Here is an 18,720-nt window from a genome sequence, read left to right on the forward strand (position 1 = left end):
GCTAACTCTTTTTCGAAAAAATCAAATTTTCATCTAAGCTCCTTAATAATCGTTTATATTATTATAAATTTATATATCCATTAATTTATACATATGCAATTTGAAGAGAATATATGGCAGGCTCTTCACATATCCAATAGCATAGAAGATAGAAGATGTCGCATTTTTAAAAATACCAAAATTATATTATTTCTATAATTCGAATTTGAAATTTTTTCCCAATCACAATACAATGTATACAGGGTCAGTAAAAACTTCACCATCGCGTTAATATATAAATACATATATAGCGTGGTATATTCAAAACACTCATTACGAGTGTTCTTGCCTGATATAATATGACATTCCCTGAACACCTAACCTCAATCATGTGTCAAATTCGGCCACTGTCATTGTCTATTATGTATGTATACAGGAAAAAACCACTTTCTATACGTTGAGAAAAGATATTTTTGGATTCTTTAATTTTAATATAATGTCGAATACGCCAAACTGATAGTAATGTAGAATTGAGGTAGAAAAAAAAAAAAAAAAAAAACATAAATCATCTCTTTTCTATTATTTTACTGTTATCGCTTACCAGCTGATCCTACGTTTCTTCACTTCGTCCACTCTGTACGTTAACCTGAAAGTTACAATAAAATAACGATCTTAACAGGAATAATAACTTTTGAATATTCCGTTTGCAACGGGTATATCGACGAAAAGTCATCGACTTGACTTGGACTTCCAAACTATACCCGGAGGCATCTACTGATTCGCATGAAGATCGTCAAGAAAAAGATGACCCGAAGAATATTTTAGTGGCAGTGTATAGAATAGTTAGTGGCCGGCAGGATGGCGGGCGCTTCTATATCTTCACCATTTGACCCGTTGTTAATTAGGGCCGTTTTATTGCTCGTTCTTTGGTTGGTGGCTTTTGCGGGGTCGGCGCCCTATAGGTCAAAGGGCAAAGGACGAGACGCACCACAGCTCGTTTATGATCAGAAGCAAACGGGTGATTATAACATTCAGCTCCATCTCAAGGATTTTCAAATTATCGCATTGCTGGGAGATGATACTTTGTCGGTAAGTATTTATGCAAATGTTTATATCATTACCAATGCATATTTGTCAAGCTGGTTCCAAATTGGTTCTTTATTTAGGCATGCAGGTATGCTATATCACTAGAGTGCATGAGAAATGTCCGGTGAGTCGAGAACGTTTTAGAACAAACAACATTTGATCCCTACCGCATCTTACAGGGTTTGAAAAAAGTTTATACAAAGATGTTTCTACTGAATTACTAACATCCTACATTTTTATAAAAAGTATTTTTAACGTAAAGTTTGTATACGTTCTTGACTGGTACTATTTTTCAATATACAGGATGTCCGGTTTTTCGTCTCAGAATTTTAACTGTTTATCCTACGCGTAAAAACGACATTGGTTCGTTTTATACGCTCTAATCGAAGAAGATGCTTTACCAAGGAAATACAGGGTGTTAAAGTTTTATATATTTTTTTTCATTTATCCTTTATATCTCCCAAAGTTTTCGAGATACTTAACTCAAATTTTGAGCATCAGCTACAGTTTAAGGTCGACATAATTACATAATACTAGATGATCGTGAAAATCCGCAAAGTGATATTTCTTCGGGTTATAACTCATTGCATCAACCAAAACCCCTTTGTTCGGTATCTGTCACCGTTTTTCGGTGATTTGCAAAATGATTTTACTGCTTTAAGCAAAAGTTTCCGCTAATTCTTTTATCGAGCAGGTTTGGTTGGTTTCTGACAATTCTGACGTTCTACTGACGTCACATTTTCTGACACACTACTACGGCGTGAACTGAAGTAAAGATTTATTTATTGACGATCTAAGAGTATAGAAGATTTAAAACAGATTTTTTTTTTTTAATAGCAGGCGAGAGGACAACAGTAACTTTAAATACAGAATAAATTGAATAGCGATAATTTATTTAAAAAAAAAAAAAAACTAATTTAATTCAATATCAAATAACTAATATTATTAAAATTGTTTGAAGTGATCATTACTAAGTTCTATATACATATAAATTAAAACATCTCCATAAAAACCGCTAAGCATTACTCAAATTTTGAGCGGTTATTCTAAAAACAAAACTTTTGGAACGCCTTATAAGTTTTTCTTGAAAATTAACAGCAGTAGAGTACAGATTTTCCTTCATAACCCTCCGAACGCAAATATTTAGAGATGTTAGATCAGGCGATCGAGGAGGCCACCTCCACCATGACTTACCCGTCTTTGTGAGTAGTTCGCATTTAACCAATTTCTCACCACCGGGGGATAATGTAAAGGACACCAGTCCAATTATGTTACGGATTTACGCTCAAGATTTGCGCTAAATATCTTAGAAACTTTGGGAGCTCTAAAAGATAAATTTATATAGCAAACTATTATTGTTTTTATGTGTAGAATACGTGGTTAGAATCCTGCTACAAAAAAACGGCTTTCTTGAATGTAGAGTATCCGGGTAGAAAATTACGGTTTCCACATATAAATACCGTAAGAATGTCAAAATTGATGGACAAGATTTTAAATAATTTTTTTTGCTTCTTTCAGAGTTAAAAAAAGCTCTGGAAAAAGTTACTAGATTTTTAACATTCAAATAAAATGGTTTACTATATTCAATGATAACTTAGGCATATTCATAACCGTCTCTTGATTTTGGATGTGGCAGCGTATTATGCATAAAATATTCTGCCCGCCTTTTTTCGACTATAAAGGGTAATTCAAATTCGTTGCTCACGATCGGGATCTCGAAATCCATAAAAGATAGGAGGTCGCCTAAATTGGATCAAAGTAGTGTATTTTCGAATTTCGTTAACTGCCGTTTTAAAATTTTGAAAATTTCCGATCACTTCCGAACGATGTCAAATGAAAAACGTAATCCGTCCAAATGGCTTTTTTTAAGTTATTTGAAAAAACTTGTTACGATGAATTTCACCTTCCCATGCGGATTTTTGCTTTCTTATGAGCCGACATCGTTAGATTTTAAATACGACGTTTCCGAATTTGGAAATCATCATCAGCTTCATTTTTTTTTCAACGCAAACCTGAATTTTTTTATTGCCTTTTTGAAAAGACTTAGAGTTTCCTAATTAACTGATGTTTCGCGCTTGTAGTAAAAATAACCGTAATAGTGCATTAATACATTTTTAATTAACACTTCTCAGACATGAATGTTACCATGGAAACAATAAACCGAGTCTCCATAAGACATCGGTTTTCGTAAGTCAGAATGCAATGACCAGTGGCGTAATACTTACAAAACTATCAACACCATACTGAATTTCAAAAAACGCAGTTATAGATTACACAAATGAAGCATATCGTGACATGTTTCGGCATAATTTCATACACTACAGGTTCGTGCGTGCGAGTGAAGCATGTCTTCAAGAATACCCCGAAAGGCGACGGCCACACCATTCACATTTTTGCCCTATGAAATGAAATTTGGTAGAAATGGTCCCTTATTTAATTAATTCCATGGTAAAAGCTATGTCTGAGTAATGATTTATTATTTTATTTATTTAAAATGTATTTTGCAGTACTACGTTTGTTTTTATTACGAATGTGGCACACCATTTAATTCAGAAAATCAAAGGCTTTCCGAAAACACATTAAAAAGATGCAGATCTACGTTTGAAAAAACCAAGTTTATGATGGTTCCCACATTCTGGAACGTTGCATTTAGAACCTAACCTTGCCATCTTGTAAAATATCAAAAGTGTTCATGGGGCCAGTAAAATCCATTTAAATCACTTTTAAAAAATAAAAGCTCTTTGTGGAAATTGTTTTTTTTTAATTATCTTTTGGTAGTAATGGGAGCGTTCAAAATTTTAAAACGGCATATAACAAAGCTCGAAAATGGACAACTTCGCCCGAATTTAAGCGACTTCGTCTCTTTTACGGTTTTCGAGATTCCAATGGTGAGCAGCGAATTTAAATTAACCAGAATAGTCCAATTTATATGTGCACTTATTAATTAAAAAAAAAAAGTTTTAGCGGTAATTAATTATTGTATACAGGGTGTCTCAGAATGAGGATGTCAAGGTTTACCCACATATTCCTTTGTCAAAAATATATCGAGTCATGGTGATATGCTTAGATACGAAATTGCCTCCTTCTGGAGATACAGCCCGTCAAAGTATCATTTTTTTTCTAATTTTGCAAATAACTAGAAAATGGCCATATGGGTTGTAACGAAATTTGATGCACAATCTTTTTGCCTCTCGGGGCACATTAGACGGGGGTCATTATTCTAAAACCGTCAGGGGTAGTGGTCAATTCCTAGAAGGTCGAATGTTTTATACGCAAGAACTTTTTCATTCGCTCATGAAGACTATTAGTTTTTTTTATGTGAAATGTCCGGTCTATTATGCAACTTTTTTTTTTATCTCTTATGGAATTTTGATTTGGAGCCTCAATCAGACGGAAAAAGTGTAATTCTTTATTTCGATTTCTGGAACTGCTGGGTAATTGACCAGAACGCGGTCACCATCTTCAAATTTTTCGAAATATCTCCTACAAGTTCTTCCTGAAACAGCATCTCCTCCAAAAACTTTCACTAAATTTCGACATGCTTCGGCAGCATTTCCACCCTGTTGGAATTCATGCAACATACAGTGCCTCAAATGGACTTTATTAGTACCCACGTTTCCAGCTTACTAATGACATGAGCTATCTTTACTGTAGTTAATTTCGAAGGAAACATGTATGCACATGCAGTTATGAAGGAACACAGCTGTATATGGCTCAAAAGAGTGTGCGCATACACGTTTAAACTTGAAAGGAAATTATCGGACAGAACTTTCCGGTAAACCTAATATTCGCGATTTTTCAGCATTCTACGAATTCTGCTAAATCGCTATTTGGTAACTACGTACCAAGTTTCGTTTTTCAATTACCAAATTGGCAAACTCTCAATGCAAACAAATGTTTATTTTAGAAATATTTATTACCTCAAACGAGATTGACAAATAATACCATGAACAACCAATATGTTACTAGAACGATTCATCTACATTTACTTGGCATTTACGGAATACCGAATGTTCGCCATTCGCGAGACTCGTCAAAAGTTGCATTCGTGTATCTGACTTCAAATGGAACGTACTATACGTCTTTATGAAAGTGTCGTGAGTATATTTAGGAAGATACTGCATTTCACATCTAAGTATGATTTTTCTCTCGTCTAGAGCAGAAATATCGCCAAATTCACGCAAAAGGTGAATTAAAAATTAAACGAAAAAATCAACATTTCTTGTCACGTCATCCTTGATGGCATTTGAACCAAATTTTATCATCAATTTGTTGAATTTTTTGAATAACTAAAATGAAACCTATTAGTGGCACACCTTCTACGCAAAACCGTAAAGTGTAACTAACAGTTACCGTTTGGATTTCACAAAGTGAAAAAAAAGCAAATTGGTGAAAAAGTGAAAAATGACACAAAAAGCGACAAAGTCTGGCTTGCCCAGACAGCAAAATGCCAGTTCATAGCCTAGGGATTAAAAGTAGCAGTTTAGAGCCTATTTTATACCATTAAAATGTCACTTACTTATCAACCTGGCTCAAGTATCTGTATTAACTTCTTTTTTAATCTGGAAATTGGAATTTCAATACAAATACGTCTAAAAACGGTAATTCGGATATCCGAGCGTCTTTTACTAAAACAAAAAATGTGCTCGCGTAAGTCCGACCTGTATTATTCTATTCCTGTATATTGTTGTAGGAGTACGACTACAACTACGACTACGCAGACTTTACGATCAAACCCGCAGGTTCTTCATCTACATCGACCACAACCAAACGATCAACCACCACCTCCTCAACAACGGCACCGTCGATTGTAGATTCTGGAATTAACAACGCTCCGTCATTATCCTCCCTTCTCCCAAGCTATACCATAAACTCACATAGCAATCCTTCACATACTACCGTCAGTAATCCACAATCGCTTACTAGCTCAAATGCAGACACATTCAAACTCCCCATCTTCTTGGAGGACGACACCATAGATCGAACAGAACAAACCTCGGTGGATTCAATAGCCAACGACATTATCATCAGCTCCACACTCTCCCCAACTTCTTTGTTAGTACCTACACGAACGGCTTCTCCCCTATTGCCGATAGAATCGATGACTCCAGGTAAAATTAAGGTACAAATCGTCGAGGCTCCTGGTTCAGTACTAGGGTCTCCACCTCCTGCCGTGGGGATTGTACCAGGAGAAGAAATACAACATGGAGGAACCACAATATTGGAAGGCGAGGTATCTAATTATCGAAAATGTGCTAATGGATTTACAAGGGATAAGGCAGGTCGATGTAGAAGAATTAGGAAACCTGGAGGTGGAGCCCATCAATTACCGTGAGTGACACTTTAAATTTCCTTAAAAAATAAAATATTTCAGCAATCACATATGGCAAAATGGTTTTCGTCAATTATCCATATTTGAAAGACGATTCGAGAAAAGGCAAAAGTAGTTATTGGTTAGTTATATGGTAATCTGTATGAATAATAAATTATGATTTTGACAGATGTCTAGTAAAACTTGACATTTATTGACTTTATAACCTCACTCATATGTCAAATTTGCCCACTGTCATTGTCCGTGATTAATACAGACTCAGTACAATTGATTTCCCTGGCGCTGCCCGAATTTCAATAAGTTGGAACATCATACGCCTAGGAATACAAATTTATTTGAATAGTACCTGCTATATCAATTTCACATTTTTAAACGCAAAAACGAGTATAAGATTTTAACGAGTTAATACAGGGTATTGCAAAATGTCATTCAAATAACTCTATATGTAAAGGTGTTAATTAAGTACATGTACTTATTTCAAGGGTCAAATTTTTAACTAAAAAATTCCTATGAATGTATGTAGGTTCGCAACGTCTTCGTTTAAGAACTGGAAGGTGTTGAAATTTCATTTTTAGTATGGTTTTTGTTGATATTTTTGGACAGAAATATAATATAATAATAATCTGGGAAAATTTGACATACGGAGGTTTTTTATGACGCAAAATCCAAATATTGTCTGAATTTTTCCATTACTGATAAAAGACCTCACATACAGGGCTCCGCCATGGCCCTAACTTTTGTGCGCTATGCTGTTTACCATTATTGTATAATAGGCTTATTATACACTTTGTTCTATTGAAAAAAAAATACTGTGGGAAATTGTCTGTAGAAGTAACCATTTAGGAGATAAATGGGTTTGCAGTTAACATGACTTGGGTAAAATCTATTTAATAACAATTATTGAAATTATCTAAAGTAATTTTATATTATAATAGTTGTTAAAAATGGCTACCTCCGATTTCTATATGTGAATTTACTTTTAACAACATTTATTGGTAAACTCTCTCGAATCCACACAATGCATATTAGATATCCGTAAGAGAGTCGATTATTCTATTTCTCAAGTCTTCTTCATTTTCCCCCGGAGTTTTGTACATTAGGGACTTCAATTGACTCCAAGAAAAGAAATCCAGCGAATTCTTGTCGGGCGACCTAAGAGGCCATTGTTGAGACGCTTGTGCTTCTGAACCACAGTTCTCCTAACCGATGGGTTGGAAGAGCAGGACCGCAACAATGGCATCCTAGGTCGTCGGACATGAATCCGCTTGATTGCTTTTCTTGGGGTTAATTGACAATTCCTAATATACAATACTCCGATGGATAATGAAGAAGACCTGAGAAATAGAATAATCGACTATTTTACGAAAATTAAAAATACATCGGCTGTGTTCGAGAGAATTTGCCAATCAGCATTGAGAAAAATAGATGCATGTGTAGAAATCGGAAGTGGCCATTTTCAACAACCATAACAACATTAAATTGTTTTAATAATTTTAATAATTGTTATAAATTTATTTTAAAAATCCAATTAAACGTAAGATTTCAACACCCTCTAGTCTTTAAACGAAGAGGTTGCGAACACTTATAGCAACTTTTTGTGACAAAATCGGCCAAAGATTCATCAATTGAAATAACTATAGTATGTACTTAAGTAACAGCCTGTATATTATAGAATAAATTCTCTATTCAAAGCCAATCTTGACGACAGGGGGAACCCGGTTATCAAGGTCCGACCGGGAGAGCCTGGACGTCACAGTAAACCTGGATGGGACAGTCATCCGAACGGGGTCCCCAGTCGAATCTGAACCGCCGGATCCCCCTGGTAGGACTAAGAAAGCCGACCTATGGAGCATCCCTGAGGTCCAGAAGGTTTCTCTTCCCCGAATTAGGTGGTCAAAGTCAAATCGAACTAATAATACTGCATGTTGCGAGCTTGACGAGGCGCGAATATTCATCTACGGTTCAATGTATAAGAACTTTTGTTTAACACAAAATCTTATTATTTCAGGTTTGGTTTTGCAAGAATTGCCAATAGCTTAGCTACTAAGCTACGATTGCCCACTGGAGAGACTCAACTTCGTAGTTCTGAACCCACGGAAAAGTAAACAGTGTTATTCTTTAGTTGTTAAATAAAATGTTATTTAAATAAGTATACCTAAGGAATTCTTATTTAAAAATGTTCTTTAAAAATTATATACAGGGTGTTGCAAATTAATAGGCCAAACCTGAACTTTCCACAGATTCTTTGAGTTAACATAATTAGACTCTCTTTATGTGACTTTTTTCTTTAGCACTAATATTCACTTTACAGATTTTTGAAGTTATTAAAAAAATAATTTCGTTAATAATTTCGACGTTTTTTAACATATTTTAATTATACTTTGCAATGATGCTCGCTTCTACGAAACGCACTTTTCCTTTAATTTGGGATAAAAAAATTTGAAACTAGAGTGGGGAAAATGGGGGTCATGAATACGTTCACCCCCCCTCTCCTAATTTTTCATAAATAACCACCAATGTTTAAAATTTCATAGTTCCGAGTCACTGCACCGCATTGCAATAAAAATCTAGAATTAGCCAAAGATCCAGAGGGGATTCTATCACGTGGAAAACAAATGCAGGTGGTCCCATTTTAGAAAATTACACTTTATGATGCTCCGCTTTTTTGGACCACCCTGAAGGGTTATCACTAATTTCAAAATTTACCTTCATTAGCCGCATATACATTTCCATAATTGATTTTTTTCTAAAACCAAAAATGAACTCACGGGAATCCGAAGGGCTGTTAAGTGAACATCCTGTATATCTGAATATGTACACGTATTGGTTGATGAGTCCTTCAATAAAACGCAAGTTAAGTACTTCTGCAGACAATATACACCCCCAGAACATTAATCCACCTCCATCGTGCTTCACTGTAACCTTAATTTTTTTTAAGTTCAACCCTTTATTGGACTTTTTCCATACTAAAAGTTTTCCATCCAACCCAAATAAGTTGATTTTGATTTAATCAGCAAATATTACTGAATTCCAGAAATTTAAGTTATTGCTCAAGTGTTGGCGACCTCCAATTGAGGTTCTCAATTTTTTCAGCTAATAAACGGTTTATTTGTAGCAGTTCGACCACATTTGTCATTTTTCTCGAAATATGTCGAATTCTTTCTCTGTTTCATGTTTTTCCAAAACTGTCTTTCCACTTTAACACATTTCGAAAAATTTTCTTTAGGATTATTGGTTGTTTTTCGTACAATCCATCGTTCTTCGCGCTCCGCAAATATTTTGGAGCCACCTGGTAGTTATTCTTCATTACGGTAACGCTCAATGGTGTGCTGAACGGTTAACGAACAGCTATTTACCGTTTTAGCTATGTCGCTTTGATTGTATCCATCTCTGCAGTGAAATGGAACAAAATTTCTTTCACTTACTATTGTTTGACGACCCATTCTTATACAGGGTGTCCCGTAAACCTTCGACAATAGTTCGCCTGATAGAAGGCCCATTCTTTAGAAGTCAGAAAATGAAAAAATAGCCTAAATGAAAATATCATGGATTTCGAGATATTTACACTTTTTTCAAAGTCGACAAACACTAACATCACTTGATATTTCGTACTATCACTGTTCCAAGTAGAGAAGCAAAATTTCTGCATTAGTTTCGTTAATGGTCGTTGCTCAAAAGCGCATCAATAGATTTTACATGTATGCTTCGGATTTTTAAAAAACATCTTTATTTTAACGGATTCCTAATAACTCCATTTCTATCATGTAGCTTTTGCTCCCTACTGTAGCAATGGGTGTACAGCTATCTTGAAACCAGTAGCCTCAAAAAGTAGCGCCGTTCTTCTTTTCCTGCCTAGTTAAGAAAGGTATGCCTTATTGAAGTCGCTACAATTTTTGAGAAAAACACATCTAAAAGTAATGAAGTACTTTCAGTTAGTGTTACTGGAAGTTCAAAAGATCGTCTAAGGTTATCTTCGACTATGCCAAACCAAACGTTTAATTTAAATTCATGCTGAAAGTGCCACACCACTATACTGTTCGGATTTTCTTCAGCCCATGTATGACCATTTTTGTAATTAAAAGTTTAAGTTAGCAGTCAAATACATCAATAAACTAATTTTACATTTAGATAATTTGTATAGATCACCACTTTAAGTGAACTCATAGAAAAACACAAAGAGTTACTGACGTTTGGAAAAATGCAATTTTGGGGGCACATTTCGATGGTTGTGAAAGGCTTTTTCTCAAATTAACATAAGCCAAAACGTTGCTCGTTAATTCCTCTTGTGATCCGAGATTTCCGATTTCAAAATATGCCACGGTTAGGGCTGAGCATCCATTTCCATAGGATTGCAGATGTCAAAATTTTCGAATTTTTCTAAATAACCGGGAAATGGAAAATTCTAGACATCAGATATTTTATATAAAGTGACCCAAAAATTTGATGACGAATCCGAAAATATCAAATAAGTAGGGGGTTCCGTTTAAAATACCGAAGTTGTTATTTATATCGCCAAAGTGATGCACCCTGTATATGTCAAATTACTATATAAAAAGCGGCCATTAAAAATAATTGAACTTTTGTAGGGAACTTTTTGCCGTAACCTGTATATTTTCCGAGATAATGGAATAGAACACTTTATTTGGGACACCCTGTATATATTTTTAATTGTTATTTTCTTCCTGCAAAAATAGAAAAACATCGTCAAAGCTACGCCAATTAGAGTAAAAAAGTAATGTAATATTTTCTTCGTGGTTAAATTAGGTACTGTTGAATTTTCAATATATGCACATGAAGTCCAAGAAAGGAAAACGTTTTGTTTATTTACACAATCTTTTTCATATCGAGAAACGAGGCGCTATTCGTAGTGCAGCAATTTTTCATTAATGTAGTTTGCGCTTCGCACCAATGAACAAATAAAACGAATAAGTTTATATAAACATTTCTTTTTATATTTTTGAGTTCTTTCAGGGGTTAAATTTTCCGCATCAAAACCTGAATCACTCTGTGGGACGGTTTCACTCAAATGGCGGCAATAAAAGATGGTCAACCACTCGCTCTACCATCCAACATTGCCACTTCTAAGATGCACCGTTAGAACTCATAACCTTACTTTTTCCTGTATATAACCTCAGTTTTGGTTCCTACTTGTAGCTTAAAATGTTTTTCCGGATTATTTATAAAAGATGTTGATATTATTGGGTTTTACTTCTATTTATATATTTATGCAGAGGTCCGCAACTACCTACAAACCGAATAAATAATATTAGAAATAATATGACAGAAGAAAAACCTTATATTCTGCCGGAGTCTAAGGTGGAAAAACCCGATGATAAGGTGAGCCCTATATACATATTGAATGTTAGTTTATTACATATGTTGCGCTACGATATATAGATGGCAAAAAAAATATTTGCACACAAGATGAAGCGCCTTTAACATGAAATTGAAACGTATTTCTGACAAATTAGATAATAACTTCGAAAGTTCCTAAATATTACATATATTCCACCAAAATAAAATAAAATAAAGTTATCCTTATTTTAGAAATCAACAAATTATTTTTAATGGGAAAAAAGCATTTTGCACTCTCCACTCCTTCACTATGATTGATTAAAATCATGGCCGAAGAAAGAAAAGAGTGCATTGGAATGTTTATGTTGTGTCTGTTTTTTTGCTGCTTTTTTTGTTTTCATATCACAGCAAATTCACTGCAGTAAAGATATCTCTAAAGGAAAGTGAAATCAGTTATAAAACAAGACTTTAAATTGTTATCTTGCATAATCAAAGAAAAAGGATAAAGAAATTGCATCAAAATTAAAATTAATTTTTCCATAATTAGATACATAAGTAATTGAAAAGTAGTAAAAGGCCAGAACAGTTGACAATAAACCTCAAAGTTGATTTTCTTCAAAATTAACTAAGAATCAAGAGCCATATTGTTAGAAATTTGCTAGAAGCTTTGTCGAGGGTATTGTTTCAACATCATGAAAAGTTGTTACATCATAAAACAACAAGAAATGTTTTACATGAAGCAGGTCTATATGGAAGGCAATCTAGAAGAAAGTTGTTTATAAGCAAAAACAACCAAGTGAACCAATGAAAGTTTGAAAAAGCTCATAGATATATGCTTATGGAGTTTTAGACAAATGTTATATTTTCTAATAAAAATATATTTAAACTTTTTAAGCCTCCTTATATGTTGATGATTTAGAAAAAGTGATTATAGCTGGAAAAGCAAAAAATTTTCTTAATAGTCTTACACATGATAGAAGGAATATAATAGATTAGGGATGTATAGCATGGGATGAAGGTGGAAATTATAAATCATAGAAAGTATCATGACTGCATGTGGTTGTGTAAATGTGTTGGGATGCAATTCGATGCTTAGTGTCCAAAGATTATGAGAATATGACTTATTTCCAGCAGGAAAACGAATCTAAGCATCTAGCATATATTAGTCGAAAATGGTTGCACTACTACACACCTAGAAGGCTTTTGATTCCACATTAATTACCAGATCTTAACCCAATAGAAAAGCTTTGAAAATATTTGTCACTGAAGCCTGGAATGGAACGTCATCAGATATTACAAAAAAAACTCGTAGCATCGACGCCTCGATGATTAGCAGCAGTTATTAAAGAATAAGGCATACATACTTAACATTACTATGTTACTTATTTAACTATTTCTGCAGAATTTATTTGTTTTTCCAAGTTGTTTAATAATATGCAATTATTTTTTTGTATTGAAAAATAATTTGTTGATTTCTAAAACTAGAATAACATTATTTTTTTATTTTCTTTTAATAAAATATATATAATATTAAGTAACTTTCGAAATAATATACCTAACTTGTGAGAAATTTATGCTTTAATTTCATGTTAAATACTGTTCATCTTGTGGGTAAATACTTTTTTCTGACGAATTGGGCTATTCTCAAGCTTATTTTGGATCAAAAAATAATATTTCAGTAATTATTTGCATATGCATACATTGTATTACTGAGATTCACTTATTGTATGCGTTTTATTAATATTTCTCTTCCGATCTATAATTGTATTGCGCTCTATGTCTGAATGTATATATAGAATTGATTTATATATGTATATACTGGGCATTATTTAAGTACATGGTCAAACTTCAAAATAGAAATGTTCGTGTGATTCTAAGACGAAAAGTTTATATAAATAAGTTCGGTAATGCTTTGTGTTCAAGATACAGGGTGTCGAACTTTTTTTGTAGCCATTGCATACTAAAAAAGATCTAAATAACAAGGAGATGCAAACTAATATAACCTTGAAATTTTGTGACAGTTTTTAATATAGTACAAGGGAATCCCTTAAATTCGAAATTCATTATCTCCTTTTGCTGGAAATGTCCATAGGAATAACGCCGGAAATTTATGAAAAATCAAACACAAAGAATGTTTTATTAAAACTACACTTAAACAAACAATATGCAATTTTTTTAGTAAAAAACATGTAATAATAAATAAATGCCAAATTTATATAAAATCTGTTAAAGCATAAAAATTTTTATTTTAGGAAAAACCTTTTTTTTTCTAAAGCTCGACACCCTGTGTCTTGAAATCAAAACATTACCAGATTTACTTTTATATAAACTTTTTGCCTTAGAATCATCCCTTGAAGTATGACTATATACTTATCCCTTCGTTAGTTGGCAACGGTGTCTGACACTGAAGAGACAATCATTTAAACCACGTTTACGCATAAGATAATGTATCTTTGAACCGCTATTGCTACCTTCTGCAAATTATTAACTGAGGTTTAGTAAGTAAGTGACCATGCTAATTGGCAATTGTTTGTGGTTTGTAAATCTATTTTTGGTGCTACTCCACCGAAACGACTGTGTGTTTCATATACAGGCGTATGTCGGAGATTTAGTAGTTTTCAAGTTTTAGCATTAAAGTATTGAAATTGATGATAAAACAATGACGAGCAAAAAAGCAGGACCATCTAGGGCTGAAGCATTGTCGAGCGAAATTTTATCGCTGTGTCATGATCATTCTATAGATAGGCGACATACAGGTAATCTTTGTAAACCTGAAATCATAACAGCATACAATTCTACGAAAGGCGAAGCTGATGTTGACCAACTACGTTCGAATTGTAACTAGTCGGATCACCGGACGATAGCCAATGGTTATATTTTGTACTATTCTAAATGTAGCTGGAATTAATACAATGATAGTTCATCAGCTAATAACCCCGAATCTAAAATAAGGAGACGAGAATTTTTGTGGATCCTAGCACATCAACTTATCAGGCCCCACTTGAGCACTAGAACTACAGTAAGAAACATACCGGTTACTATCAAGTGTTGTATGAAAGAAATCTACAATATTGAAAATACAACAATTTCAAATATTATTATGAATAGGGCAAAGGGACGCCGTTCGTTTTGTGGATCACAAACGAATAGGATTGCAAGATTTTCCTATGTAAAATGCAAAACATTTATGTGCGTGGAATACGTTCCTGCCATATGTGAAAACTGCGTAAATAACGCATTTGCATAAAAGAAATATTTGCTATTTGCCAAGGCGTTCCAGTTAAACTTTGAACTTGTTTTAAGTTTAGCATATAAAGGATTGGTATTTTACTTCGGCTTTCGAATTGTTTTCATGTACCTGAGCCATCTGAAATAATGGATTAATTTTTGTTTTATATACGACTTTTGTATATTTAACTAAATAGATAAGCATAAGATGCCTCATATTAAAATATTCAACATTTGTAAACTAAGCATTGCGTTTTTCCTGTTGGTGTCCTATATCGTAGCGACTATTGCATATTCAGATTTCTTGGCGACTGACGAATGATTAAATAATACCCTGTATATATCCCATTTAACGCAAACATCTCGGATATACAGGGAGTTTAAAAAAAGATGCGGCAATGTTTATGGGGGCGATTTCTCAGTGTTTTATGGAAAAAGGTTCCTGTAAACACGGATCTGGAAATGTATTGTTTCCAAGATACTGAGTGTTTTTTTTGTTAATAACAGTTTTTGAAAAATAATTCAAATATATTTCGACCGATTTTTTGAAACTTTAAAATAATCAAAGCACAAAATATTCTTGGGTAATAAGGGAATGTACTCTTGAATTTTTTGAAAATGTTTTTGTATTAGAAATGGACATGCAACAAAGTGGTTTTTATTTTTAATGTCCCACATCACCTTCAGCTTAAGAAGAAATACCTGCCCGCCAGTGAAGATAAACAACGTGGAAATTCCCCAGGCAGAATCAGTGAAATACCTACGATAGGAGGCAAACCTGGAAGAAGCACATCAAGACCAAAAGAACTCAACTAAATCTCAAAACAAAAAAACTTACCTGGCTACTGGGACACCGCTCTCAAGTATCACTAGAGAACAAAGTGCTAATTTATAAAACCATCATCAAGCCCGTGTGGACCTATGGTATCCAGCTATGGGGAACCGCCAGCAACTCTAATATCGAAATTTTACAACGTTTTCAATCTAAGACGTTACGGATGCTTGTTAATGCACCATGGTATGTTAGCAACAATACAATTCACTCCGACCTCTCAATCAAAACAGTCCGAGAAGAAATAGAGAGCTACTCAAATAACTACATGCGAAGATTAGATCACCACCCAAATCACTTAGCCATAAATTTACTGGACACAGCGACATATACAACCAGGTTGAAGAGGTTCAACCCTCTAGATTTGCCCCATAGATTCAACCAAGTAAGAGACTGAAATGTTGGTCCTTTTACTACACCACTTAGTACTATAATCTGTAATTGCCAGCTTAGATATTGAATGTCCAATTTATTTTTACCTTTATTGTGACAGATTGTATCTCTACAAAAAAAAAATTAATGTCCTAAACGAAGCAGAGTACAGCGAATATTCCAGAGATGAAAAAGTTGAAGTTTTAATTGCTTCATCTCATGCAAATATTGAAATTTAATTAATGTCAGTGGCGCACGCTTTTTTGTCAATAAATTTGGTTAAGGTGTTTCCGTCTGACGCAATGGGACTTAACAATTATAATGTAGTTAGGGCCAAATCGGCCCCCCATTGCTACAAACGATGCAACCAAATTTCAAAAAAGTCGGTCACGGGATATTTGAAATACTTTTCAAAAACCGTTATAAAAAAAAATGTACACCCCGTATTATGGAAATAATACATTTTCAAACCTATGCTTATGGAAACTCTTTTTTATAAAATGACCTCAGAAATCAGCCCCTTAAATATTGGCGAGTTTTTTTTAAACACCGTGTATATTCTTAAAAAATAAAAATAAAGAATATGTCTGTTGAACTTTTTGTATTAAACAAAAACATTTTCGATTCATTAATTCGGTAGACGCAATTAAGTGTTGTCATCTCTACACTAATTATTTTATAGGCACTCGTATGTTGTAACAATGTAGTATATGATACAATGATGTAATTCAAGCTTCTCAATGGATCCTTTGAATCTGGAGAGTTGGTTATTGCGTGAGATGGCACCCTACTGATAAATCTATGGCGTATAGGCAAGATGATTCTAAAAAGTATTCAGAAGATAGTACAAGAAATCAAAATGAAAATATAGGAAGTTTGGTCTCGTCAGAATATTTTAAAAAAGAGATTTTTGCGAAATAATGTAATTCAACACTGTAATACGTGAAGGTTTCTCCACTTAGTTAAGTAACCTTTTGTGCAATGCTAGTAATTAGAAGATTCCAATCCATATGTCATCAAAAAAGCCCTCTCTGTAATGGTGGCATAAATATGTATGTACATATTTGTTTTTAGGGCTTAATTTTGTTTGGCAGAGATGTTACACAAATACCATGTTTCCGCAATAGCTTCTTGTATGGGACCCTTGGGGGTTTAGGTTTTGGCCTTGCCCATTTTATGTTTACTAGTAAAATAGTAAAATCTACCAATTACTCTGTTTATGCTTTTTCCATGATTACGATTGGGTACTGGATACGATGTAGGTAAGTCAAAAAGCACGTATTCTATGGTCAATGTAGGGAACCCCAAACATAAAAATGAAGTAGAAAAAAAAACGTCCAAAAGAAATACACGATATGATTTTTAGTTTTAAATTTGTTTAAGAAAAGATTTTTTAAAGAAATTTCACTAATTTTATTACTTTTCATTGTTATTGTTTATATCAGACATTTTAACTTCAAGCCACATTCAGAATTTTTTTTTTTTCAATTATCACTTTTTTTACCCAATTTGGGGAAATCGTTTTATTCCGAATTCGTTCATGTACCACAAAATATGTTTAGCACTTTTAATTATTTATTTAAAAAATAAAAATAATCGATAATCACCTTTGTTTTACCGCCGAAAACTAAATTGGGTTTGAGCTGTTCAAGTATTTTTGAGTAGGTAATGGATGAGCATTCACGCTGCAGAACTGTTGAGCAACCACTGTAGAAATTGCACACATAACAATCTCCTAATGAAGTACGTTTTTTTTTGTTTTATAGATATCAATATTCAAAAAAGAAATTTGAAATGATGCAACTGCAGCACGCACTGGAACAACATATTATTTATGAAGGTGTAGAAGAGGGTCCTGGTGTGAAAGAAACGATTGAGGTGCTAGATATTTAAGATAAATTGCCAAAGGTGTCACTACTATCCAGAACACTAGTTAAGTTATCGCAGAATTTGTAAATATAATATAATTCTTTTGTAACGTGTTCAGTTTTCAAAAGAACAATTCCATATGTGCTTTTCTAACGTTGACTCGTGCGTTAACTAGTCCACACACGTTGCTCGTGGCATAAGTGTTATAATACAGACCGTTATCATTTAGTGTAATTATCAATTCTGGCCTTTTTTTTGTACGGTTCAGACACGTTACCAGAATTAGGCTTTCTTCAAATACTCTATAGTTAAATGGCAACAGCTCCCGAACATAATTACATTGCAATGAAAGGTTACGTTTTTGATGAATAATATACTTATTAACCTATTATTAGATCTTTGCTGCAGCAGAGTTAAATTCCCCGTATATTTTCGTTCAGGAAAAAATCTATTGGTAAGAGTTGAAATAAATAATAAACAGAAAAATAGGATAAACTAGTTTTAGCTTTGTTAGAATGCTTGGCTATTTGTTGTGTATATTTAGGCTAAATGATGGATGAAATTGGGAGAATTTTAACGAGGCGTATAGCCAAAATTGTAAACTAAATCTGAACAATTGTTTATCAAATCTGCCACTTTGTGTAATTAAACTCGCAGTTTTCTTCATCGGAACCAGTGACGGGTATCATTTCGGTAAACAATCAATTAAAAAGAGCAGATTAGTTTA

The 18,720-nt window shown here is 33.7% G+C and overlaps 2 protein-coding genes across 2 annotated transcripts; both read left to right on the forward strand.

Annotated features, from left to right (window-relative positions):
• Window positions 1–724: 724 nt before the first annotated feature.
• LOC136348746 (uncharacterized) lies at window positions 725–8,898 on the forward strand. Its single transcript, XM_066299877.1, has 3 exons — window positions 725–1,068; window positions 5,759–6,396; window positions 8,406–8,898. Exons 1-3 carry the CDS (start codon window positions 838–840, stop codon window positions 8,500–8,502), a joined length of 966 nt encoding a protein of 321 aa, XP_066155974.1. The 5' UTR covers window positions 725–837; the 3' UTR covers window positions 8,503–8,898.
• A 2,656-nt stretch (window positions 8,899–11,554) lies between these two features.
• Window positions 11,555–18,720, forward strand: l(3)87Df (lethal (3) 87Df). Its single transcript, XM_066299886.1, has 3 exons — window positions 11,555–11,734; window positions 17,199–17,386; window positions 17,891–18,720. The coding sequence occupies exons 1-3, from the start codon at window positions 11,675–11,677 to the stop codon at window positions 18,015–18,017; spliced, it is 375 nt and encodes a 124-aa protein (XP_066155983.1). The 5' UTR covers window positions 11,555–11,674; the 3' UTR covers window positions 18,018–18,720.

The sequence above is a fragment of the Euwallacea fornicatus genome, chromosome 35 (genome assembly GCF_040115645.1).
Source record: "Euwallacea fornicatus isolate EFF26 chromosome 35, ASM4011564v1, whole genome shotgun sequence".
NCBI classification, from domain to species: Eukaryota; Metazoa; Arthropoda; class Insecta; order Coleoptera; family Curculionidae; genus Euwallacea; species Euwallacea fornicatus.